This window comes from Rutilus rutilus (assembly GCF_951802725.1).
Source record: "Rutilus rutilus genome assembly, chromosome: 14".
In the NCBI taxonomy this organism is placed as follows: Eukaryota; Metazoa; Chordata; class Actinopteri; order Cypriniformes; family Leuciscidae; genus Rutilus; species Rutilus rutilus.
The window spans coordinates 7,186,754-7,214,459 of NC_140219.1; the positions used below are offsets into that span (position 1 = coordinate 7,186,754).

General features: G+C 37.3%; 1 protein-coding gene across 5 annotated transcripts in view; it reads left to right on the forward strand.

The window, feature by feature from the left end:
* The window catches only part of stox2b (storkhead box 2b), a 73,056-nt gene that overhangs the window by 28,397 nt on the left and 16,953 nt on the right, over positions 1-27,706 (forward strand). For 2 of the 5 annotated variants that reach the window (XM_084430842.1, XM_084430844.1), the window contains exons 1-2: positions 21,187-21,350; positions 27,234-27,386. In XM_084430842.1, coding sequence (XP_084286968.1) covers positions 27,254-27,386 — 133 coding nt within the window. In that variant the 5' untranslated portion in view covers positions 21,187-21,350; positions 27,234-27,253. Of the gene's footprint in view, positions 1-2,120; positions 3,096-21,186; positions 21,351-23,991; positions 25,301-27,233; positions 27,387-27,706 lie in introns of those variants that run through there. The other 3 variants (XM_084430841.1, XM_084430843.1, XM_084430840.1) reach the window with 3 other exon arrangements.

Here is a 27,706-nt window from a genome sequence, read left to right on the forward strand (position 1 = left end):
TACTTATTTGCAGCTGTATCATACAAATAAATAGTTAAAAAAATCATACATTGTGATTTCTGGATTTTTTTTTTTTAGATTATGTCTCTCACAGTGGACATGCATCTACGATGACAATTTCAGACCCCTCCATTGATTTCTAAGTGGGAGTAATATATTGTAATACATGTTATATATTTCTATATTTCTATATATATATATATATATATATATATATATATATATATATATATATATATATATATATATATATATATATATATATATATATATATATATATATATATTTATTTATTTATTTATTTATTTATTTATTTATTTATTTATTTATAAATATAAATATATATTACATGTATTACAATATATAATGTATTACAATTTTAAAATAAACAAATCTAAATAAAGTTTAAGTTTTAAATAATATTTTATATAAAATGTATTACGCATGTATGTCATTTTATTGTGTGTAAAAAATACATACAATGAAGTACAATAATATATCCAAGTAGCTCTTCGCTTAGAATTTGACAAGTACACACAATAAAATATTATTTAAAACTTTAAACTTTATTTAGATTTGTTTATTTTAAAATTGCGTGTGTGTTTATATATATATATATATATATATATATATATATATATATATATATATATATATATATATATATATATATATAGTACAGCTTGTTTGAAAATTACATGCCATAATTTTCTCTTCACTGTTGTGGTAAAAATGATAAACATTATTTTTTTTTTAAACTTAAATGATTTTCACAAATCGAATATAGAAATGTTTTGTTTAATGATGATAATAATGATGATAATGATGATGATGATAATAATAATGATGATGATAATAATAATGATGATGATGATAATAATGATGATGATGATAATAATGATGATGATGATAATAATAATAATAATAGGCTAATAATAATAATAATACATATAATACATATATTTTAGATAAGCAGTTTTAAGCATGTTATTATTTAAGATAACATTTTTAAAATTTAAAATGCATGCTAAAAAGTTTTAGTTTTAATGTGACCTTCTACAAACAAACAAATATTTATTTTTATTGTTTTAGTTTTAATAAAAATCCCTGGGACACAAAAAGTACTCAAAGTTTAAGAAACACCCTTAATGCATGCCTTTTATTTTTATTGAAACACCTTTTATTTCTAATTATGTTTATACCTTTTTAATGCAATTTGGAACTAATGTCCTTGTGTGTATGGATAATATTCACTCGTAAATATACATCATTGTTCTTTATGTGTGTATCGCTGTGATTGTCTTACTCCCCTCTGCAACTGACTAAATAATGCAATGTATGTTTGCAGTGCATGAAAGAGAGAGATCCTGTCGCATTCTCTCTCCGTTTGCTGCCATGGAGTGATTGGCTGTGTTCTCAAACAGCTGCGCTATTGCGCTCCTGTCAGGAGAGGTAGGGAGGGATGACAGCGTGACAGAGCGAGAGAGAAAGGGAGGGAGGGAGGAAGGGAGGGAGAGATCTCCATTCACCATTTCACACTGCTCCCCGAACCCCTTTTTCCCGCTCGCGCTGCCGTGGAGGGATCTCTTTAATTGCATTCCAGAGGAATTTCTCTTGCAGCTGGTGCTTCGACTGACAGGAACGAGTGGGAATTGTGAATGACTCTGCCTGGAGGAAGAAGGATTTTTGGTATAAAAAGTGAGGGAAGAGACTGAGAAAATAAGTTCTTTTCGAAAAGGCACCGCTTCAACTCTTTTGTCATTCGTCGCTTGCAGATAAGGGACTCCTCATCCTCATTTCTCACACACTCTTTACTGCAACGGTTTGGCTGTTTGGGGAGCTTGCGAGCCAGCGTATGTAAATAAAGCGCAGTGTTTCCATAGGCTGGGCGGACTGCCAGAAAGTGAGAAAGAGACGGCGAGAGAAAACCCTGAAGGTTTTGTGGTGAGAAGCTGAACTGGATCAACAAGTCTGAAGAGGGACATCTCCTCAAGCCATCAGCGTGCGCAGCCGAAAGTCAGACAACACCGTCTGGAGACGGACTGTTCTTCTACGTGCTTTCACTCTGGACGCCTGTATTCGCATCAGTGTTTATCTTGGTCACAGACTATGAATGCATCAGAAATCTCCCAAGTCTTTCAACGCACTCAAGTGGGATGTCTGTGTGACATGTTATTTTTCTTAACCGATTGAGCGGTCTTTTTCCAGGATTGGATTTCAATCAGAGAAGGGGGAGGACTTGAATCTTGCGTCTGCCCCCCCCCCTTGTCATTTCTGCATGGTTGAAGGACCCCTGCCCTGCACACGAAGACAACCGCCTGAGACTTTGTCTCCGCTGTGGTTTCTGGTCTTAAAAGTCTAATTTGTTTTTGGGGGTTTCTTTTGTCTCGACTGCTCTGCACTAGTGGATTGAAGCTTGGCTGAATTGATCTTTTGTCTGAATCTAGGGTTCTTCTCACGGTGCAAAAACCCTGCAGCCCCCCACTCCCGACCCCTCTGAAATCCCCTCCTTCCAACTCTCCCACATGAGTCCCCTCGTACCCTTCCTCCCTCCACTCCCACACACCTCCTCGTCTTCCGTCCACATGCCGCTGCAGTCGCAGAGCATGTGAGAGTAGTCTGCATGTGTGCCTCTGTTTGCACATGAAGCCAGAAACCGTAAGCCAGGATTAGGTGCGTGGAGGGTGATGCGTCGCTGGATGCATCCGCAGCTGACGGATTCAGGATCGGGAGGACCCGAAACCATTCCTAAGGGATTCCACAACCGCTTTACAACCCGAGCATCTGTGACTTGCGTGTGTGTGCATTTTCCTGACCGTTGGAAGAAGAGAGAGGTGGATAGAGCCGTGTCCTGCCATGTCCGAAGTGTGACGGTGGTGGTGTGATCTCAGAGCTGGTGCCGGCACGCTGCGTTTATCCGGGCTCATCATGAAAAAAACACGCAGCACCACTCTGCGCAGGGCCTGGCCCAGTTCCGAATTTTCGGACCGTGCTTCCGAGCGCACTCGGTCACGGAGCGAGAAAGACTACCGGCTCCACAAACAGTACCCTAAACACTTCATCTCGCACTCCCCTAGAGGATTCATGATAACAGGTCAGTTGTCCTTTACGCTCCACTGACAGAAGTGATGCTTCATTAATTTGTGTATCTGATTTTACAGCCCTGCTGCTTTTTAAAGCTTGATGTTTGAATGGGTGACTTTCACTAGATCAAGGGCCATGAGATGATTATGGCTGTTGCATTACAGATGCAGGTCAGCTATTTTTAGCAGTCGTTCCACACTGTCTGAACATGCTATTGTGTGTGCGGTGGTTAGCTGAGTTTTGTTGCGTCTGGAGCTTGTGTTAAGTGGCCACTCCAGGTTTTGAAAAAAAAAATTACTTATGTTTTTTACGTGCAAATTTCTCAAGATGGATCCGGAGTGGATGACTTTAGGGGGTGCTACCTCTCAGAGAGGATCTTGGGATGCTGGTTGTGGTGCGCTGTTAGAATGTCAGCATGGTAAACTCTGAGAAGTTGCAACTGTAAATTCATCCTCTTAAATCAGCGCCACTTCTTTCACCAAAGCGCAACTTGTATTTCAAATCCACCGCATTGCCCTTTTTGGGGTGTACTGTTCATGTTTTAGGGTCTAGTTTTCATTCTTCAATATTCAAAAAACACTTTATTTTTCACCTATTTTGCATTTTTCCATCACCTCTTTTCCCAGTCTATTTGTAATGCTGGATCAGTGTGTTGTGATTGGTCAACTGCTTCGAGCGTGTTTCGGATATGTCACACCAATTACCATAACCGTGAGTTTGAACACACTACTAAAGCAACTCAACCAGGCCAGTGACTTTATGCCTTGTAACTTTGCAGGCCTTTTTCATGCTCAAACAGCAACACGACACACTAAAGAAAATTTAACATGTAAAAAAGCATAATAGAACCCCTTTAAACTGTACATTTCAAGAGAATTATTATTGGACTTCAGATAGTTTTGTGCAATAAAATGTTATAGATAGTTCATCTTTTTGCTGAATGTCTGTCAGTTACCATATCGAATGCAATTTTTTTTTTTTTTTTTATTTTTTTTTTTTTTTTATATTGGTCTGTGTGCACAGTGCGTCACGTCTCACTGCGTAAGTGGTGCGCTTTTAAGGCATCACCTCAAGCTAAAATAGTAAAGATTTTAAAAATGCATCTTATGATTGCATTCTGTTACTTTCTCTTGCACTCTATCTTACTACTGCTAAACAAAAATGTGTTCCTGAAGAAATGCGTCTGATCGGGGTCTGGTGGACGTGACCCTAAATCAGCCTAATGATACAATCAGTGCTCCCACAGGGAATTTTAATGCTGTGATTTCCAGGCCTAGAAAAGTCAGAGAAATAATTAAATTGTAGACTTTTTGTTTTGTTTTGAATATAAATTGTTCTGGTAGCTCAGCTCTATTTGTCTGTGAGAAACTGCTTGCTATGATGTAAAACCAAATAATTGTTCAAATCCTCATCCAGTAATCACAAATGTCTGGAAAAGTAATGCAAATTCAATCTTAATGTCAAAGAGATGCCTTTAAGCCTGTTAGTCAGTTTGTAAGATTGATTAATCATTCAAACAACTCATTGACAAGTCGATGTTTCATTTAGATTTGCATGTTTATTACGTGATGTGCTGTAATCAGGTACGCTGGATGTGCTGAGACCCATTGTAGTTGTGATATTTGAGCTACGTTGATTACGCGAGCTCTTTTTGTGATACTTAACCCGGCTTGTTCAGACCCAGAGGGTAATATATAACAGGATAAACTGCATCTCATATTTTGATCGGCTAATTAAGGTTTCCTCTTGGATGTCATTATACCGAATCACTGCAGAGAGATCCCAGACCCAAGCTCAAGGCCTGAAACAACAGAGTGCTCCAATAAAAATAAATACTCTTATTACCGCTGTGCCAGAACTCCTCCGTTACAGCTGCTCTCCTCTGCGCTAACGAGAGAATTAAGTGGCGATGACCAAGGATTACCCCATCCCAGTTTGATTAGTCTACGTCTAGCAGTCTCACCAACGAAGTCCAAGAATAGATATTGTGTGAGCCCGAGCTTGACATGAAGGGCACCACCTGTTGGTTCCCTGAAGTGTTTTTGCCATCCATACCATGGTGTCGGTGGTAGGTGAGTTATGGTTCATTGGTTGACATGCGTGACGGTTCACAGCTCTCAAATTTACTCTGGCCTGCGTAAAAAAGCCACGTTCCAGAGGCTTGAGGTAAAGCTGAATAGTGATGGGTTAAATGCATTGGTTTGAGGATCCTTCCTTTTTTTTTCTTTAGCAGCATTGGGTGTCAAAGGTTAAATAATGTGGTGATTGTAGAGATTGGCTGTCATTTGGGGCATAAAGCACTAGCATGCAATTCAATGTGTGTGGCTTCTTCACTGGCTAGCGGGAGGTTCTGTTTTAAAGATTGTTAAAATGGGTGGATGACTCTCTTGACGACTGTGAATCTCAACTTGATTGTTTTGTACAGTTTCTTAAAACCCATTATTTACAGAGTTGTTGTGACTGGTATCAAAGCACTGACATTTGGTTTTGGTTTTAAAGTCTGCTTTTGGTTTATGTTGAAGAGGCAGTTTCGGCAGTTAGTGATTTCTGCAATCAGAAGGAATCATAGAAACATCTGCTCTTTTCAGTCTTAATGTTCTTTCTGTTAGTTTCCTTCTAATTGTATGAACAATATTGTAGCTACCCAGAACTGTGTACAAGGGTTGCATATAGACCATTATCTGCATTTATTGTCAGTATTTGTTCATTTCTAAAAAATATAAATATTTCTTGCCTGAGCCGACTAAACATTTTAAGGGTGCTCCGATTGATCAGGCGCCGATCATTACTGGCCGATAATAGCTTTATATAGTTTGATCAGTGGTCTCTAAAATGGCCGATCAGAAGAGCCAATCGGATGACGCACAGCTAATTTGGGGCTGTGCGATTTGGGTGCATTTCTTTCCTTCACATCTGTGCGCTTTCGTTCCTCCCCTCCCTCACGTCCTGACTTTGCTTAGGCCCTCCAAATGGTAAACCCGCCCCTGGTAATGTCTTAAGTGAACATAAAAAGTTGGGAAATAGTTGCATGTGTATCAGTATATTGGATCCGTGCAATCGGTCTTAAAATGAAAGCAGCCTAACATTCCTGCTGCCGTCTGTCATTATTAATGTTAATCAAACAAGACAAGACAAAGAGAAAATTACTAACTAGATTAATCTATATTTAATTTATACAGTGCAGATTGATTACTTTCTGTTGATAAAGACTGTTCTGTTTTTATTTTTTATTTCACAGAATGCTATATTTGCTCCTAATCACCTCTCAGAGAGGTAATGGAATATGTTGCACGTTGCTTGCCAATAGATAAAGAGTTGTCGATTTATGATACTTTGTCATTGCTTTATTTTTTATATTTTTATATATACTTAAAAGACATTGCCATTTAGAATAGTATTATTTATTTCGGTGATCGTATCGGCCAATACTGCTTACAGTTATCGGTAATCGGCCCCAAAAATCCTGATCAGAGCACCGTTAATAGATTTGAAGCAGTGGTTCTCAAACTGGTGGTCTGATGGATTTCAGGTGATTTGGACGATCAAGTTGTTCATTGTTAGCTTATTATATTTAATGCATGAAATGTTAAAGGGATAGGTCACTTTGAAATTAATTTTTGATATGTTTTAGCTTACCTCAAGGGCATCCAAGATGTAGGTGTCTTTGTTTCCGCAGTAGTTTCAATTTTGATATTTTTAGGTTAAACCGTTCTTGTCTGTCAGTCATATAATGCAGGTCTATGGTCACTGTCTCAAAACACAAGCACAGAGTCCAAATTAAAACAATTCCCCATCGTCCAAATTAAACAATTCCCCATCGTAAGTACACATTGATGGCCTAAGACACGAAACGAGTGGTTTGTGTGAGAAAACGAACAGTATTTATATCGTTGTTATCTCTTGAACACAGCACACGTCCAAATGATCTGACGGCGCGGGCGTGTATAGATATATACATAGATGTCGCCTTGGCTACGGTTTCGTTCCAATGAACTGCAGTAGCCAAGGCGACATCTATTTATATATCTATACACGCCCGCGCCGTCAGATCATTTGGACGTGTGCTGTGTTCAAGAGATAACAACGATATAAATACTGTTCGTTTTCTCACACAAACCGCTCGTTTCGTGTCTTAGGCCATCAATGTGTACTTATGATGGGGAATTGTTTCATTTGGACGATGGGGAATTGTTTTAATTTGGACTCTGTGCTTGTGTTTTGAGCCAGTGACCATCGACATGCATTATATGACTGACAGACAAGAACGGTTTGACCTAAAAATATCAAAATTGAAACTACTGCGGAAACAAAGACACCTACATCTTGGATGCCCTTGAGGTAAGCTAAAACATACCAAAATTTTATTTCAAAGTGAACTATCCCTTTAATGAACTGAAACTTATTGTATAGTGTCAACAAAAAAATTAGAAATTTACGTTGTTATTCATTGATAATCTTGAAGCTAATCTGTCAAATCTTGTTAGCGTTTCTTACTTTAGGTTCCTCACACAAATTCCATATTTTTTTGGTTTGTTAAACTCACTTTTGGACTATTGTTTTTATTTTATTCATGCAGGAAAGAAACGGTCATAAAGTACTTTGACATCATGTCATTATCATCTTCTTGTAATAATTCAAAGAATTGTTGGAAGCATTTGCTCCCCGATATATGTTCAAATCCATAGGAAAAACAAATGACTCTGAATTCCTCACATGGCTTATGTGATATTTTTAGTGTGGTGGCGGTGTGCTGCCGGTCGAGTGAGCTTGCGGATTGTACAAACCGCCTGACTTCTGTGGCCTGCTTTCTCGCTGAGGAGTGTTAGTTGGGGGTGGGAAGGTAAAGACTATTAAGGGAAGGTCATACAATCATCCGCATTGTTTAGAGATAAAGTTGTAGGCTTTGGCTTTACGGTTAATGCTGAACTTGACCCTGTGCTTTCTTGTCTTTCATTATTCTTCTGTATTTCCAGTAACACATGCCTAGTGTGGAGTGCTAATCCGTGCAGGTCAGTGGGGAAGCCGTGGTATGCAATATGCACATGCAAATTATGTCGACGGACAAGGTTGATAACTTACAGCTGTACTTAGACAGGTTTTGTGGAGTTTAAGAATTTCTATCTGATTGTTTTGACTGTCTCCTGTTTAGTTCAATCATATTTTTCGGTATCTGAAATCTTCGTTTCCCCAGTTTAGTATTTTCTCAGTCAAGAAGAGTTTTAAAACGATTATAGGGAATTTTATTCTGTCATGGGTGAGTTGGGAGAGAGATTTACTGTTATCTTACCTGGCTATCGCTCAGCACAAAATTACACTGACTGACTATAGGGGGTTTTCTGGAGGAGTTCCCAGAGTCATTAGGAAAGTAATGTTAGGGAAGTCTGTGTTGGTTTCAAATGTGTAATTAATTTGAGGCAATAAGTAATACATTTTTGGTTGCAGTCTCCTGGAGAAAAATTGTGCTACAGTAAGAGGAAAGATTTGTGCATCATATCTTTTAGCCTAAAATGGAAACTTCAAACCACTACATATGTTTAGTCTTTCGGATCCTCTTTGGACACGCGCATATACACACATTCTCTTAGTCACAAGGAAAATGTCAGAGCTCCGTGTCAGTTCAGGGATTATAGAGGGATTCACTTAAATGTTGGTGAAATCCCAGATTTTGTTTCAGTAGATGTCTAAAATTGGACATGTGTTATGGGATAGACTTTTTCCACCTGCAGTTCCTTCATAATATTGACTTGCTTTTTGTCCCATAATATGGCAAGATTTTCTGCATTAAGGGATCTTAAACTTTGTATTTCAGTTAAATTGAAAATAAGACCCAGATTTCGTGGCACATATGGTACTGGATAGTTTGCCATTAAAATATTAGGAGATTGATTTGTAGGCCATTTATTTTAAATAGCTAACTGCCCAGATCAGAGACCATTTTATCTTGAAAGGCTTCTTAATGCTGCAATCAGACTTTACTTTGACTCTTTGTATACAGTCATTATTTCTAATCTGACCCCACTGGTATCATACTTGGCGTAGTGTCACATAACAGCTCTAAAATAAATAACAGCTGGTCTTGCTGTTCAGGGCATACAGAGCAATAGTTGATGGGACCAGCTTAGATGTCAGTAAACCATGTGACTGCATTTGACCAATTACCCTTATCAACCTCTCCAGCTCTCGCTCTCTTTTTTCTTCCTGAAGAACTACTTGTACTGGTCTAGCATCTAATTTAAGGTTAAGCTTCATATCATATCATAGTAGTGATGTAATTGATGAAATAGTGTTTTTGCAAAATCAGAACATTGTGTTCTTGTGAATGTTTAAGCATTGATACATGTAATTTGTTTTTATACCAAATCATGTCAGGACATGATGTTGAACCATTACAGATCATTAGATATTCAGAAATGAGCACAGAAGCTTTCTGCAAACATTGTGCTGTGTTATTTTTATTTGATTTTGTGTCCAAACAAGTCAACAACAAAAAAATCAATTTAATTTAATTTCATAATCATTTGCGATTTTGAAGATGGTAATGAAAAATTGAATTGTTTTTGCCACAAAACTTGTGGACTCGAGAAGGACTCGAGGACTTGTGGAGATTGAGAATGCCTTTTGTGCGAGCACCAAGACACCAAGCTGTCTTGAGAAAGAAACTTTTACATATTTTCTCTCTTAAGCACGGTTTAAAGTATCCTTGTCATATGCGTCCCATTAATGTCTTGCAAAAACCATCAAACATTTCTATGTCATGAACAGTTATAATGAATTAATGTTTATTTGTTGGGAAAATCCTTTACTAAGTCATTCCCAGTCATTCATCAGATTGGCTTTTGAGACTGTTATTTACCACAAGCTGTTTTGATTGTTGGAGACTATTTGGGCTTGATTGGCTTTTTTCTTTTTTTTAAATGCTTTTGTGTTTGTTTTCTGGTGCTTTATGCATTTTCTTCCAGACTCTTAGAGAGAAGCTTTGGATGCCATGAAAAGGAACGCTTCTCTAGCCATTTGATTGGATGGGAACTCTTAAGTATTGGCAAGCCGCTCAGAATTGCCATGTCCCACCACACAAGTGCACACAAACACACTCGATCACACACACATTTGCACACCATGTTTTCATTGTCCATGATTTATTTGGATTCTGAAGATGTCGCAAAGTTCTCAACAGCCTCTCTTTGCCGTCTTTCAATCCCAAAACCAATGCGAGTGCCTTCATATGTGATGGCAGTTCAGATTCAGCGTATGAAGTTGAGTGAAGTGTTAAATCGGGTTTTCAAACCGCGTATCCACGGAAAGTTTGAGAACTTTTTTTTTTAGGGCTATCATAGTCATAGTCATAGTGTTAACTTCAGATAATTTTTGGTAACACTTTACCAATAAGGTTTCATTAGTTAATTACATTAGTTAACATAATAATAAACAGCACCTTTATAGCATTTATTAATCTTTGTTAATGATAATTTAATACATTATTAAAATCAAAAGTTATATTTGTTAACATTAATGCATTGTGAACTAACATGAACATGCTGTATTTTTATTAAATAACGTTGACAAACACACTATTCATGTTAGTTAATATACATGAACTAATGTTAACGAATGAAACCTTATTGTAAAGTGTTACCACTTTAATGCAGGAAAAACCCTGAACGACAATATAAAAGCCTGTTGCTCTTATAATATAAAACATACTTTTTTTCTCACACTGTATAAATGAGTCTTTATACATGAAAATGTATAGCTGGCTGCCCTCATATATTTTAAAAAGAGGGTCATATTTGTGGGTCCTTGCCTAAATAAATCTCTGTTCTATGACATATGTTATTTAAATGGAAAATAAAATGGGTTCTAACACTTGCCCTTTAAAACGATACGCTATATTGTAAAACGGACTAATTGGAGCATCAAGTAGCACACATTGGATTTGAGTGGAAAGCTTGATTTGATAACCCAATGCTATGAATTCTCTTTAAGGTGTTAAAAGCCTTAGCCTTTTCCTGGATCTGTACAGTCTCTTTTCTCATCTATCTCTGTATTGGTCTTTCACATATTTTCTCAGTAAACTGTAAGATGTCTGTGGGCCCCAATGTCGGAGCCACTGCAAGTTCTCCAGCTAACATAAAAATCTGCTATGCAGCCCTTTGGCATTTATAATCACAGTTTTTACTTTTATTCTTTTTTTTCTTTTTTTTTCTCTTCCAGTTATTGCAGAAGTGACTGACGCTTTTAACCTTGAAGTTTCAAAGATGACTTCAGCCTACTAATGCACTTTCTTTTATTTGTTCTCCTTGTTTTGCCTTTTTTATGTCTCAAGCATTCTTTTAATCTTTTCATTCATTAAGCTTACTTTTGAAACTCAGTTCAGGCTGTAAATTGCAGATTGTGCGACAAGAATGCAGGGATAGAAAGCCTTTTTAACACGGACAAGGTTGTCATCGCCTCCTTTTGAGAAGGGCTGTGCAGTGTCATGCATGCATTTCTAAAGAAACTTCAAACATATCCAGAACTCTTTGTGGTTTTCTCAGCTTATTGCACTGTAAAGGACAGCATTCATTTTGGAGTATGTCATGTTTATTGCCGTTCGCAATCTTCTTGCCATAGGACTAAAAGAACGCTTCAGTTCAATACATGCCTTGAGTTAAATCAGTTTTGACAATTAATTTGGGGTGGATTTATCTTTTCTTTTTTTATCTTTAATATTAAATTGGAGGTGGGGAATGAATTCAGAGATGCTGCTACTCTGAGAAGGTTTTAGTATGCTGAGCTTTAGCTTGTTAAACTGTAAATATTAAACGGCAAAGTTCTGAGAAGTTGAAGTCCCTTTTAAATTATCAACACTAAAGAAATATTGAAGCTAGATGCACATTCTTGCTTTCAGGCTTCGGTTTTTTCACTGGTCTGTGAGACGGACATCTTTACGCTCGACTTGTTTAGACAACCCACTGTCTGGTTGATTATCAAAATGTGTAGTTTTGCATTTCTCTATTTACAGAATGCCCTACCACAGTATTTCAGATCTTGAATGAAATTTGGTCCTGATAAACAATAAGTTTTGTTGTTTATGTGTTGTGTATTGAGGTCATAATTCATATGACAGATTCATTTAAATGAATATTTATTTACTGAAGCTCTGTCTGAGAGTCTTTTATTCCAGATGTTTTTTTTCTGGTGTTTTGGCTTTGTCAGCAGACCGTGACTGGTTTGATCTGAGCTCTTAGATCTTTAGGATTTGTTGCTACAGTAGGCAGATGAAATCTGCATTTTGGGAGAATGTTTTAGCAGTTGCTCAGTTCAAGGTGTTCATACTCTCAGACAGGATCAGTAAGATTTGTAGCTTTCCTTTGAAAAGTCTCTAATGCTCTCTTATACATTTATTATAAATAATTGTATGTCTTATACATAAAAACTGTAAAATGCTATTGTATAATAATGTAATGTAAATGGATGGATGGATGGAATACTATAGAAAGAAATCGAAATAACCCAGTTGAGCTCACTAACTGACTACTAGTCAATTTTTGTCAACATAGTTGATTAGTTGTGACCCATGACTAATGTGCCATGACACCTTTTACTGCCTCAAGTCCTGAGCGAGGCCTGAGCCATCATTATTGGCAATTGACCGTTCGCAAAGACCCGCCCCCTTTAGTTACTGTTGCAATGTCCGACAGGCCACGGCGCTCTCACGCCACACCATTTTCTCACAGTGAAAAATACATCGAGGAGCAGAGAGGACACTGACAACGTGCTGACAGACAGGACTGATCAAGATACTTTTGATATGAAACAGTCTCAACTTTCAAATTTGGTCATTAAAAAAAAAATATATTATTTAAACAATAAATACCGTTTTGTGGCTCTTTAATGTGTCTGACAGATCGCTGTAGACCATTAACCGATCATCTCTTCCTTGTTAATTTAAAGCATCAAATAAACATGAATGAACATAAGAAGGAATGTTGTTTTAACTGCGGAAAGACGTCAGTAAACTCAGTTTTTCAAGTTCAAATCCTCCCACGTTAATCTACTAACTCTCCTGACTGCTTTGTCGGACAAAAATGGCGGATTCGGCGGATGACGGATTATGATCGCCTGTCAATCAAACTCCCTGCGAAGGGTAAACTCGATCACTATTGTCTTTATCAGATATTAACTGTGTTAACAGTTGGAGTTCAGTGTCTAAACCAGAATCATTTGCTTGTTCCACATCAGCGAAAAGATTCGGGTAATGTTTTTGACTGCACTTGACATACGCACATGGACATTCACCTATATGCACATCATCTCTTTCTGACACGTCGGCTCCCACACATACACTGCGGCATAAAGGATGCAGCAGAGCATGCTGGGATACAGAATGAACCCGTTAACCCGCCACGGCCCCTCGGCTGCCTGATGCAAGAATGCCCCCTGTGGAGAAACGCGCACATACTCGCACATTTACACCAACACACACTCACTTTTTAATGTCTGTTTTTGAATATCTAAATAAATCTTTCATAAGCACCCAGGCAGAGGAGACAAATTTGTTCTCTGCACGTATATTTAGTTCATGAGGCTTATTTTATTGATTTGTTTTGAGTCAAGAGATGTTTAATCAAAGATAAGTGATAATGCATTTGCTCATCCAGAAATGAACATTTTAGCATTGACTGAAAACGAGTTGTGAATGAATCCGTCAGTCTGGTTTTGTGAACTAAATCAACTAATTAATTGAAAAGATCCAATTCAAAGGATAATTTATGTATCAGACATCACGGTTTCATGTCAGGGTTTTCAGTGAATTATGACTTATTTAGGTATTTTTCCTCATGTTCCTCAAACTATCATATCACTTAAGAAGACTTAACATAAATGGCATTACACTAACTAAAGTTGAAAAAGTGGAAAAGCATAATAGGACCCCTTTAAATGATATTTAAATCTAGAGGAAATGGCACGGTGTAACTGCTGGTGTTCTGACCTGGTTTATGTTGCGTGTACATGATTTGCCCTGTGCATTTCAGTATATATTTGTATCTCTCCAACACACTGGAGAACATTTGTTAAATGATGGATGGAATCCGTGTGTGTGTGTGTGTGTGTGTGTGAGCATGCAGCTTAACACCCTGCATTTAGTATCATGCATGCAACTGTATGTCTGTATGAATGTCTAAATATCTCACATGTTTGCATTCAATTAAATGTGCAATAGCTTATGTGCAACTTTACTTGCTTTGGTTGATTCTGTTGTTTTAGATATCAAAGACATACATACCAAAGACCCAAATCGTCATCCGAGATACGGAGCACTAGCACAGAGATTAGTGTGTTTTATAATCCGTAACTCTGTGTTGAGCGTCAGGAGTCAAATCCTCGGTTCTGTCAGTGTGAGTGTGCTGAATCTGATTATCAGCCCTACGCATTACACTTCTGGGTCAAATTAAACTAGTATGTCTTGAGTATAATTCACAATGTTTACTTTTTATGGAGTTAACCTTTTGACAGAATCAGTTTAGAATCAAGAGACTTTTGCACAAGCAAGCACTGGCAGGGATGTTATTTCTCCATATTCATAAGGTTTGGTTGGAGACTGTACAATGACTGAAATTGTGAAGTGGCCTTAAACAATTACTAAATAAACTGCAAAATGTTTACTAATACATTTATTTCAACATTTCTTTTGACAGCGCTGTATGAGCTCGCGGGACACCCTTAGCATGTTAGCTAGGGTTCAAAGTAGGGCTGTGCTGTATATATCGATATATCTGATGTATTGCTTTTTACAAACGATATGGAATGAGGCAATACAGTTTATATCGATATACAGTAGTTTGATACGAGCACATCTGAAAAACAGCGGAGGACGCAGAATGAGCTGCTACGGGGAAGGTGCATAATTCACTTTGTCCTAAACATGAGCCATGCTTTGTAAGGATTTAAAAAAACTGGTAAGATATAGTTAACACGTATAGTTTAAAGCGGCTTGCCCCGTCAGATGCTCTGACACGTGTTGAGTCTGACAGATACATACTTTTGAGTAATGTGTTGTTTTCCACAGTGCACAACTTACATTTCACAGGTATATTCTAATATAGGCTAATATAATTTTTTTTTATTAATTTTTAGTTTAGAGAATTTAAAAATAATATCATTGTTGTAACAATGTAAAAAATAATGTTAGAATGTAATGTGATTTTAACCTGTTTTTTTGCACATAATAGGCTATTTATCATATCTTTATATTTATTTATATCCTATTTATATCCTGGCCTAAATTGACAGTGCTTCTTTTTGTTTGTTTATATTGTGAAAATGATGGTAATGTACTCTGTATGATGGTCATCTTCCCATGTACTTTGTATGATGGTCATCTTTCTATGTTATGTCTGTTTTATGTCAATAGTGTCTTTTAAGCCTAATTGGGCTGGGCACGTAAGTGCAAGACACTTTAATAAAAAATCAAAAAAAAAAAATATCATAGCCTGTTACATTCACTATATTTGTTTTCATACCTCCAATATGAACATTGTTTGTAGGACAACATTGGGCAGGATGTGAATTATTTTTTTTTATTAAATTTTTTTTTATAAATAGAATATCCAAATAGAAAAATAGAGAAAATACAGAGCTATACAATATATCGCCATTGTTTTTTGGTCACATCGCCCAGCACTAGTTCAAAGCAAACCTTAACAAACATTTATTGCTCAAACATGGCTTTTATCCGTACTTTGTAGAAATGATGTGGTTTGAAATAAAAATCTATCAACCTATATTGGTTTACTCTTTTGTTTAAGGCCTTTCTTCATATCAGAGTGTCTTTTGGTACACAATGATCCAATCTATTTTAATGGTGTGAGAACAATGTAAACGCTTCTTCTCACACAATCATATACACACCTTTCCTTAGTGTTTGCACACCATTGGTGGAGTCTCGGGTGTCATGTCCTCAGGGTCACGCAGCGGAACAGGTATAGTGATATCACTCTGGCAAGCACATGAGAGGATATGATTGACGGACAAATGTCTGCTGCGCAATGAAGCGTGAGTCCTCAATATTTTGGTGTGTTTTCCAAAATATTGTATATTTTACGTTTTTAAATGTGTATACTAGCATATAGACGGCCTCAAAGCTAATAGACATGGGCTGAAATCCAATTTTAATTGGGCCTTTAATATCGAGCCAGTGTGTTTGTTTGGTCGAGTTTGTTTGCTTAATGTTGCCATAGCACTCGCTCTTTGAATGGGTTCAATTTGAATGACAAAGCAGCTGACGGAAGCCCCTGCTGCACTGTGGGGTATTGGCAATACAGCTGTAATCATTCACATCAAAACCTTTACAAGCCGATGATTTCTGTATTATATTTAAAACTTAGGGCCGATTTCGACATTTTCAGCTCCAATTGCATCACAGATGTAATGCTGAAGTGATCTGTCGAGGGTATGTGGAGGGCAGTCATATTTTGAGCTAGAATTAGTTTTCTTTGATGTCTCCCCTTGAGCTGAGCCATGAAACAAAGTAATTTTTTTGTGTGGAAGACGTGCCAAACAGTCTGAGCTTCTGTTTTCTAAGAGGCTACACATCTCATTCATTTAGGTTGTGCCGTGATTGAAGTCGGGCAGATCCACGGGGCATAAACATGCTGCCACACGAATTGGGGGAAAAATTCCGCCTGACAGCTTTTTGAGCGTTTTGATCCGTCCTGGAGACGAGACGCAAGATTGAAGTAGCCAAAAATTAGAATTCTTTCATATCTGTGGCACTTTCAACTTCACCCTGCATGTCTAGACTTTCCGTTACCACCATCTAGTGTTACAACCAACAGTAACTAGAGAATTATGGCGCGTTCAAGTCCTCCTGGGAAGTTCGTATTTACGAGTTGAGAAGTCGTGTTTAGGAAGTCAGGTGCGTTTAAGTCACTTTCGTCGGAGCAAGATGGAAGTGTACCTTCTCTTAACCCCTTCTCAGTCACCCCCAATTTTGGCAAGTGCTGCATACATGAAATGCCCAAAATAAAAAGGTTACTGCTCATAAGTAATTCTGAATAGAAACATAACACACATACATTTAGAAAGCCAACACTTGAGTTTATAGTTCAAGACTCAAAATTAACCAGACTGTTATTAATATTGAGATATATAAGCTCAAACATATTTTGAACTAAAATAATCTGGGATCACCAGTGATCCCTGACTGGTAAGGGGTTCACACAAGGTTTTTTAACTCTACTTCTGGAAAATGAAGAACAAAGAATGTGCATCAGGTGTGTTTTGCTTTTTAAAGTTTTTTTTTTTAAATTAATTTATGAAGCCACTGTGAACTTTATCGTTACATATGATATTGATATATTACAATGCTATTATATTTTGTGCAAGGAATTAGCTTATTTTATTGTAAATAAATAAGCCTGTTTTTGTGGTGCTCCGCCATGTTTCTCACTGACATGCCGCCAAGTCATAAACATCAGGGCTTAAAGAAAATCTACAATCGTAAATGCAACCTTTTCGACATAACATGAACGCAATGCACCATTAGGCCTAATGTTCAGTTGGTATCAGTAATTAAAGGTGCAGTGTGTCGACTCTTTTCTCTTCCACTAGCGTCATATTTGTAATGTTTGTAATGGAATTACAAAAATAATGACCGGTTTCAAACAAGTTTCTGTCCCAGAGTTTACACTTTTGGGGAAATCGATGTTTGACTGACTTGACTGAGTTGTAGCTGGGATAATTTTAACATAAAGACACTCACCTAACCTTTAGTTGCACAAATTCATAAGGTAGATGTTTGACAAGTTTAATTAATCTAATGAAAAATAAATGAGAGATAATCTTTAAAAATTGAAATAATTTTCTTTAATTGGTTTTTAGCCAATGTGTGCACAATTTTTGGTTGCATCTAAGAATTTTCATTTTGGTGCATCACTACGTTTTGTACATGGCCATATTTGAATAAAATTAATATTCTGACAAATTAATTATTTTTCTAGAAGATAATCTCCACTTAATGATTTAACCGTCTCTCTAATAAAACATAGCATCTCATGTAGTCCCACCTCACCAACACAAGCTATAAGGTGATTTGTTGCTGTAATGTGCTTTTTGTCTGTGCGTAGAGCATGTGTGTTATAATGTTTAATGCAAGAGTGCACTTTTGTAACTTGTATTTGTTTAGTACTTATTATGGGGGAAGTTGTTGTCGGCATGGACATTTATCTATTGATATAGGACTAAACGGACTAATTTGTGTCTGTAATTTATGAAAAGCAGCAGGCTGTAAAAATGTATAACCCGGGCTAAATTGCCCTGGGCTGTACCAGCTAGGGCTTCGTGAAAAAAAAACAAAAAAAAAACGAATGGTTAGGTTCTAGTGCAGATGTGGTGAGGAGCACAAGACCACAACGTCTTTATGGACGAAGGGAAACATAAAATGTCTAAATGTTTGTTACACGATTGCTAATTATTAAAAATGTTCACGATTTCTAGAATTTGTACAGGCCTTACACTTTTTTCAGTGTCAAGAGAAGCCTATTGTAATTAACAATTAATTAAATTTTACTCGTGAAGCAGATAAAGCTTCTAAAGGGTCAATGACATTTGGAACAGCAGACTGCATTTTTTATATTGCGTTATATATAGTTTATAAGTTATCTGATTATCTTGCACTGCATCAAGCCACTCGTATAATAGCTGTCTGTCACCATTCAAATTAATATACAAAGAACGTGCCCAGAAATCATTCTAATATGCTGATATGGTATGCCAAAAAATGTTTTGATTTATTTGTATTTATTATTATTATTATTATTATTATTATTATTATCAATGCTAACCGTTGTACAGCATAATATGTTTGTGTTAACCATGATATATATATAAATAAATAAATAAATAAATTTATTTATTTATTTATTTATTTTAGGGTTCTTTAAACAAAGTTAAACAAATTTTTTTTTAATATTTTGTAACATTTCATATATATATACATTAATACATTCTTGCTGATTACAGTATATAGTACAGTAATACAGTAATAACCAATACTTGGCTCAGAAGGAATAAAAAAAAAAAATATATATATATATATATATATATATATATATATATATATATATACTAAATTGCAAACCAGTCTATTGGTAAAAACACCATTTATTTTCCATTTCCAAGTAAATGGGACTATTTTATCACCCACAATTGATTCACAGTGTGATTAACGGTTCCTTTTATAGGGAGATCTGTCAGTCAACCCTGGGAACCTGAATTAATTTCAGGGGCCGACTGCATGAGACAGCAGATCCTCTGTGTTTCTGAATAAAGCCTGAGCCTTTTGTGATTGTCCTTTTTAAGAGACCACCCCTCCCCCTCTCTCGCGATAACCCCCTCCCCCTCTTTCCTTCCAGCTCCTCCTCACACCCACTCACCAGTACCATGATCATACACACATCGTTTGCCTCAAGATGGAAGTGACGTTGGATTTGGGTCATTTGTGGTGCATGATGTCATTATTTAAAAAAAACAGGAATCTCCTTCCCCAAAATGCAGTTGTAGTATTAGTTGTAGTAATAATAATAGTACATTTTTATTAGTAATGTGGCTTTCTCATACTCAAAGTGCTGCAATGTTAATACAAAATAACAAATAATACAGTATATAATATCAAAAATCATGTTATTTTGAACTTTAATATATAAAGTAATGCATGCTTCCTATTCAACTTTTGGCCCGCATCAATAGAATAATAACAAACAAATTTTAAAAAGTTTAGCTTTTAACACCTTTTACATGACACTGTTTCTTTTCATGTCCATAAAATAAAAAAATCAGTTTCAACAAACAAACACTTTCAAGAAAAAATTATTTCAGTCTTCCTGATGTTATTTGCTATACTTTCCAAAAAAAAATGACATGTCTGGGAAAAAGAGGACGTATGGTCACCCTAGCGTCAACTTGTCGCTGATCATGGCCTATAGAGGGCGCAACAGGATAAGAAATCTTTGAAGTCCACTTTTACGCTCCGTTTCCAACAGTTAAAATGACAAATAACTGCATACTCCGAGAGCTCTCCACAAGATATGTTTGATTATACCATCTGGATGCTCAAAATTGAGCATTGAAATGCACGTTTTAAACAGCTTATTGTACACGTAAGTTGATCGCACGCGCGCACACACATACAGAAGGTAGCTCACAGATCAGGTGGAGATCGCGCACACAAACATTTAGTGGCGCAGAAATGTAATGTCAACACTGTTCTGTGATTTATCAATAAAATAGCTTAGAAACTGAAGAGTTGTAGCATATATTTCTTAGTAACTAAACCCCACAGCTTCACTATTAGTAGAGACGCTGCAAGGTATATGCTGATATGCTGTGCACAAGGCAACCCGCGTTCGAGTCTCAGCTCGAGGTTCAGGCTTATTTGTTCATTAATGACATCATCAGCGACTAGTCGACGTCGACTCGACTTTAATCACATAAATGTCGACTTCAGACATTCGACTTCAAAATCAGAAGTCGTTCCCTAACCCTAACCCTAACCCTAACCCAACCCCTAGAGTGATGTATAATTCAAAACGCGCAGCTGAGTTTTATATATATTGCAGCCTTTTGATAGAATTTTCTGGTAGACCAGAATAAAGCGAGTTACAATAATCAATCCTAGATGTAATAAAGGCATGAATAATCCTCTCTGCATCAAGCCTAGAGATAAAGGGTCTAATATAAGTGATGTTCCGAAGATGGAATAAACTCTTTTTTTTTTTTTTTTTTTTTTTTTTTTTTTAATGAGTATTAAAAGTCATGCATTTATTACACATTGGAAAAACGTGCTTTGAGCCCGATTCCTTAAATTAATAATTAGCAGAATGTGGCATAGTGGGGAAAATCTGTGGAACCTGAAACCGAGCAGCGGAAAGAGAGAAAATGTGGCTCGTGGAAGAACAGGCACTAGGTACAACAGGGATGCGTTGCCATAACAACCTTTTCTGTAAGGGCCCGCCCACTAGACTGTGTGTCAGTGGGCATTCCTGGGAGTGAGCAAGTGTTGTAAGGACCCCCCCCCCCCCCCCCCCCCTCCCCTCCCAAAAAAAAAAAAAACACAGTGCAAGCTCAGCCACCAATGTGATTGGTCACACCTCCCCTCTCTTTGTGTGGACCAGAGCATGCTGGGTAAGACCCTGGAGTGAATGCTCATTTGTCTGTGGAAGGCTCTCGGAAGGATCCCAAAGTCTGCTTGGATTTTAGGAGCTGGAGCCACACGGAATAAACCGAGGTAGAGCTTGATCTTCTTCTCTCTTTCATCGCAGCCACGGCTGTGTTTCTATCGCGCGTTCGTCTGCACGCGTGTGCTGTTGCGTTGTCAGAATGAATCACAAAAGAGGGGGTGGGGTTGATCGGGAGGTGTTTGGACAAAGAGCCCAAGCTGTGGGGGGATTGTTTACTACGCACCGTCAGGCGTGAGCGCGTCTTCTGCGGACCTCCTCCTCCATTATCTGATGTCGAACGCCTCCATAGCAAAACACATTCATGTTTGCTAATTCAAGGATGGCTGTCTCTCTATCATTCTCTTTTCCTCTGCGTTTCTCTCCATGTCATGTGTCTCGCTTGTGTTTCATTAACCCTGTCAGTGCCGTGCTGATCTCACCAGGGCAGTGATGCAGCTGTTCCAGGCTGGATCAGATAAAGAAGGACTGCTTTTCAACCCTTCGACACTTGTGTCGAACCCATCAGACGAGCCCCCTGTTCTGGGCCTGCTGTTTAGAGGGGGGTGGGGGTGGACAAATGGAGCAGGACGATCTGAAAATGTCTGCCATTCTCTTCCTCCCTCCCTGCTGGGGGTTAAAGCTGACAGCAACACCACATGTTTTCCATTTTGCTTCTGATAATGCTGCTCTTTGTTGCATGTGAGGTCACTTCCTGGTTTCCCATATATCTGTGAAAGTTTCCACGGTTCAGTTGACATGCTTTTTTCACCCAGAGCATCTGGAAGTTTAAAGCATTGTATTTGCTTTGAGTTTTTTTTTTAAGGCTTCCCTTGCGATTAAAGTACTGTGATACAGTGATGGCATCATATAGCAGTACCATAGTAATTTGATATATACCATAGTACTGAATTATTACCATATTTATGTGCTATTGACATCCAAAATACTTTAAAGAATACTTGTTTGTAAGTGTTGGAATTGTTCCTCTACAATTTACACAAAAGTAAAACCACATTTTTGTGTAAGAAGCTTTCAGAAAATTGTGTGTGATTTTTGGTAATTTTCCTTCTTTTTAATGACTAATTTGAATCTTACCACAATTTTGTGATTGAAATGAGTTACAGTACCTTGATGATTTTTAAATATGCTGTATCAGGGTTAATGTGTTCATTTAATTCCCATAAAGTCCAATTCACAAGCAAATGACATTTGAATTGTTAGTGATTGTTTGCTTGTATGATAGTGTGTGGAAAATGTTATTTGTGTAGGAATTGGTTTGGCTTGTACAACAATCAAATATACACATCAGCAGTCATTTTACAAAAATATCTGACTGCATCGACCAATCAGAAACAAGTATTCCAGAGAGCCTTGGTATAAGATCTGACATTCGATCGCTAGTAGTTTTCTTTTTTCACCTTTTATGAAAACCCAAATTTCCTATTGAGTATTTTATTTGAAATAACCGCAGGACTTTGAGTCCGAACACACCATGACAGTTTGCTGCAGATGTTTGAGTTTCAGTCCTCATTGTAATGCAGAGAGCTGGTCGCGTCCTGCTGTTGAATGCTATCATCACCATCACAACACGCATGGACCATCAGTGAGATCAAAGCTCACTCAGGAAGCAGAGAGCAGCTCCTCCCCTTTTGTCCTCTTTCACTACGGCTATTGTGTAATGAAACCCGTTTTTCTGGAATAAGACCTAGCTTTATCGGAAAACAGCGCTTATGCCAAAGTGCACTTGTGTTGTGAAAACATAATGATTGTTTGGAGATTTGGAATATTCTTGCTTTTTTACATTCTTGCTGGGAATTGTATTTTTACAAGTGATTTTTATTTATTTATTCTAAACCTAGAATGTTAAGCATTACTTTCTTCTGTCTTACTTATGGTCTACCAACCGAACATTGCATCATCCAAATATTCTCGAACAACCCTGATGAGATGTATAATGTGTCCCTGTCACTTTTTCAGATCATTTCCTCTAGGAGTGGGTGATATACCAGTAGACTTGGATTACCCAGTGGAAATTTGTCATCTGGGTAGTGATTTTGGACTATCGTCTCTATCGCTGTTACGCTCACGTGACGTTGCTGTGCTGCGCGGTCAACAAAGCTTATCGTTTGCATGCGTTTTCAAGCATTGCGGTTTAAAAACAACTGATTTAATACCGTTGAAGCGCAATAAGCAGCGAAAGACAACTATTTTCAGTATATAAAGCCGCTGCATATAGAGTGCATGAGTACTGAGTTCTTTTTGCCGCCTAATTGGGCTTGAACAGTTTAATACACATACTGTACTTATGTATCAAAATGACCATGTGTTTGCAAGTAAACAGTCATTTATGAAAACGCACAAGTTTAATAGATCCGTGCAGTCGGTCTTAAAGTTAAGGCATCCAAATTTACCTTTAGCATCGTTATTAATGTTAATCAAACAACAAAAAAGAGAAAATCTCACTGCTCTTGAATGAATTACTTTTGTAACTTTAATACGAATGTTTATTTAATTTACACAGTGACTATGCAGTTGTTTTTTTTTATACATTTGATTACTTTATACAATTTATGTAGTATTTCTTATTTCTAGTGCTTGAAGTTTTTCTTGCTCTTTCTTTATCACTGTTTACTTGTCTTTTTTTAGGCTAGTATTAGTTTTTAAATGACAATGAAAATAGTGATAATTATGATATCATAACCTTTATTAAAGCAAAAATAACTATATCGTGATATATTGTTATCATGAAATAAAATGACTGATATCGTAATATATGATTTTGGTCATGTCGCTTAACCGTGGATGCAAGGTTGTCTAGTTCAGGAGCTCTGTGTGAGACGTACTGTAGTGATGAACTGAGAAATTGCTCTGACCGCTGGTGAAGTGATGTTTGGACTGCAGTGTGTTTACTATACGATGTCTGTGGTCACGAGTGACTGGGCCGCAGGACCGCAGTCCCAGTCTGGCGGTTGGAGCTCTTTCCTGGAAGGAGAAGGAAAACAGTGATGTCAGTGTCTGTGAGGAGAAGGTGGTCTGGTGTAAAATATCTCACAGGGGAGATGGAGAATGAGGATGAGGAAACAACATTATACGACTGAAATATATCCATGCTCAGGATGTTTAGACACACCGTTTAGTTAAGTTATTTCTGTAATATATACATATACAGATATACATACTCTAGTCAAAGTTTGGTCCACTTTACAGCTTCTGATTGAAGACTGCACATTCAGAATAGAAGAGATTTAGTTTTTTAACCAGAATGTAAAGTGACTAAGCACTATTTGTTTTGGGGTTTTTTTTGGTGCTTTTTAGGGGAGCCTAGGTTGTTACCAATTCAACTAACCAATTCATTTTTATTTTTTTTAGCATCTGGGAAATAGTTCTTATTACTTTTGAATGGGCAGAAATTCAGATTACAAAGCAGAATATAATGTTCATAGGTAACTAGTTTTCTTGCTACTAAGTGCCTCAAAATTCTAGTATATTTCAAAGCTTTGATGCTATTAACCTGACAAACTGTGACAAATCAAATTGATTAGTTCTTCCTTGTAACATGGCTTTGTTTTCCAGTGGCTGTTTTCAGCCAGCTATTGGCATTTTTGTGTGCAGTATGCATCAGACGGTGAATGACCAGTCCCTGGTTAGTTAATTCAGTAGTTCATTTTAAATCTCTTGTTTTGCATTTAACTATTAACTATTTCTCAGGTGACCACATAGCCTACTAAAAGGTATTCCTCATTGTATATATATTGTGATGTGGTTGCCTTTGATCCCAGACTGCTCACTATATTTGGTGTTCTGTTAATCTCGTGTTACTTGTACACCTGTGTTTTTTTAGCAGGTTTGACAACGTCTTGGTCATTGTTCAAGTAATGGCACCAGGCCAGACTGTACATGGGATACCTATGCATATCTGTAGATCATGTGATTCTCCTCTAGAAGAAACACCACCTCCATGTTCATCTACAATCAGGTTCCTGCATCTACAGCCCAAGTGGCATCCAACAGATCTTAGGTCAGCGTTTCATCTTTATTAGTCTTGCCCTGTTATTGCTTTCCACCTTCACATGGACAGTAACTCACTTTGTGCACTTCTCACGTGTTTTGTCTTAATCAGCTTACCCTTGTTCTTCACCTGCAAGGAAGGTGCATTAACAGTGTGTTTCTGTCCTCGCTTTGCACGCTTGATAAGCCCGATTTGGATCCTAAGAGCTCCTCCTAAGAGGGATCCATACTGAGCTACTTACCCAGGTGCTAAGGCCTGCTGACTGGGAGTGCTGCTTCCTCTGGATGTCTCATCCAGGGCCTTTACTGGAGAGTATAGCACCAGATGTTCTGTGCTATTTTTAGGAGAGGTCTTTGAGTAGTACAGAATGTAGGTCGGTTCAGAGAGCAAGTGTTAAGTCGATAGTTAAAGATGCTATAGTTGTGTCAAAGTCAGAGATTTGATCTCAGTAGGCTGAAGGTTGGATATCTCATTTTTGCGGCAGGGCTGTTCGAAAACAGTGACTGAAGACTAAAACGTTTTTGGAAAGTGATTTTTGTTGGACTGCCAGCAATCTGTTGTCAAGGTGTAGTTTTGAGAGTATATTGTAGAGGTCAACTGATAAGGGTTTTTCAAAGGCTAATGCGCTAATTCGGAGTGGTGATTGGCTGCTGTGGCTGGAGAGTATGTTTCTCAGTTTCTGAGCTTTTCTCTGCATTATTCATGGGAATAAACTCTTTTAATCCAATCACTGCACTGTATTATGCATGAGATCGCATTACAGCAGAGAATTCAAATGTCAAAAATGATCGATACAGCGCTGTTCGTTTACCTGACGGTTCAGATTTGTGTTCGGACATGTCGTAAGCGTGTTCCTAAGTACAGTAATAAAAAAAAATTGTTAGAATTTTCCCCACGATGCAGTCAGAGCTGGATTTTGACTACCAAGACATTGAAAATATGGCTGTAACGATATTTTAATATGTAACAACACACGGATCAATTTCTGGATCATAGTTCATATCTTGACTGTTTTTCAAGGTTTTTTTGGGTATATATTTCACTTACCAGTGCTCCAAACGTGAACAAGCACAGTGTTATGCGCACATATTTCATCACGTCTTCTTCAAACGAAATATATATATGTGCAAATAAAGACACTAATACAGCGGTACGTCTGATTATAAACGCGATGACACAAAGGATTTTGAGACACAGAAGAAAACGTATTTGATTTGTTCATGATCGTTGTTAGTAGTCTCTAATGATAAGATTTTTGAGTTTGTTGTCATAGGGTTATATTTTTAAAATGCATCAAGGTTTTAATATTCATTTGTCTGAATAATGAGTGTGTTTCGGAACTGTTTTATTGGTTCCCACTTTTCCACAGCTTTACACGTCCATTTCTTGAGTCTTTTTCAAGTCTGTGGTGTGAACGATGAGCGCCAAAAACAGGGGGGTTTCATGACACTTTAAAAACACTAATCATTTAAAAACACAGTTAAATGTAATGTTTACCAAATTGTAAATCTGTCTTTCATATTTTCAGTTATAATACTGTGATGTCAAAACTGTAGCATTTAAGTGTTTGTTTTTTACACAAAATAGAGAATTAAAATAATGGCTATTTATCCCAATAATTATTGGCCCATTGTTATCTGCCAAAATTTGTATGTCTGTGTATCTATAGTGTTTTTTGTTGATTTTAGAATGTTATCGACTGATGCAGGTGTTCTTGAAATGTTGAAATAATTTAAATATTGGACAGTTAATCATTCTGTTATTAGTGCATTTATATAACTTTATTCATAACTTTAGAACTTTCCACAAACTTTCCACCAACTTTGATCAGTTCCTCTAGAAAGTCATGATACCTGTTCTGCACTCCTAAAGCCACCAGTGTAACGTTTTAACCTTTCACCTCTGCCACACATCTTTGACCTTTGATCTCTGTGCTTTGCAGGTGATGTGTCTCCTATCAGCATGTCTCCCATCAGCCAATCCCAGTTTATACCACTGGGAGAAATCCTGTGCCTGGCCATTTCTGCCATGAACTCTGCCCGTAAGACCGTCACACAAGAGACTCTCATCGAACACCTAGCAACATGCTTCCCAGGTAAAGTCCTTCAATAATAACACAGAACATAAGTGCAGGAAATGTGCTTAATTGCATTGAAAATAATGTCACAATGCAAAACATGATAACGATCCTAAAATAGGCTAAGGATCCTAAAATATTCATTCTTTTTCATTTTAAATTTAAGGTGATTATGTGATGTGACCTGGATATGTTTTTGTGAGATTTACTTAAATGTCACAAGCCAGATTCAACCTCGCTTCAGATCCCATGCTCTAACCCCAAGGCCACAGCATAGACATGAATGTTGAGCTTAATATTTTTTAGCTTTACAGGAGACCAGACGTGCTTTTTAAAAG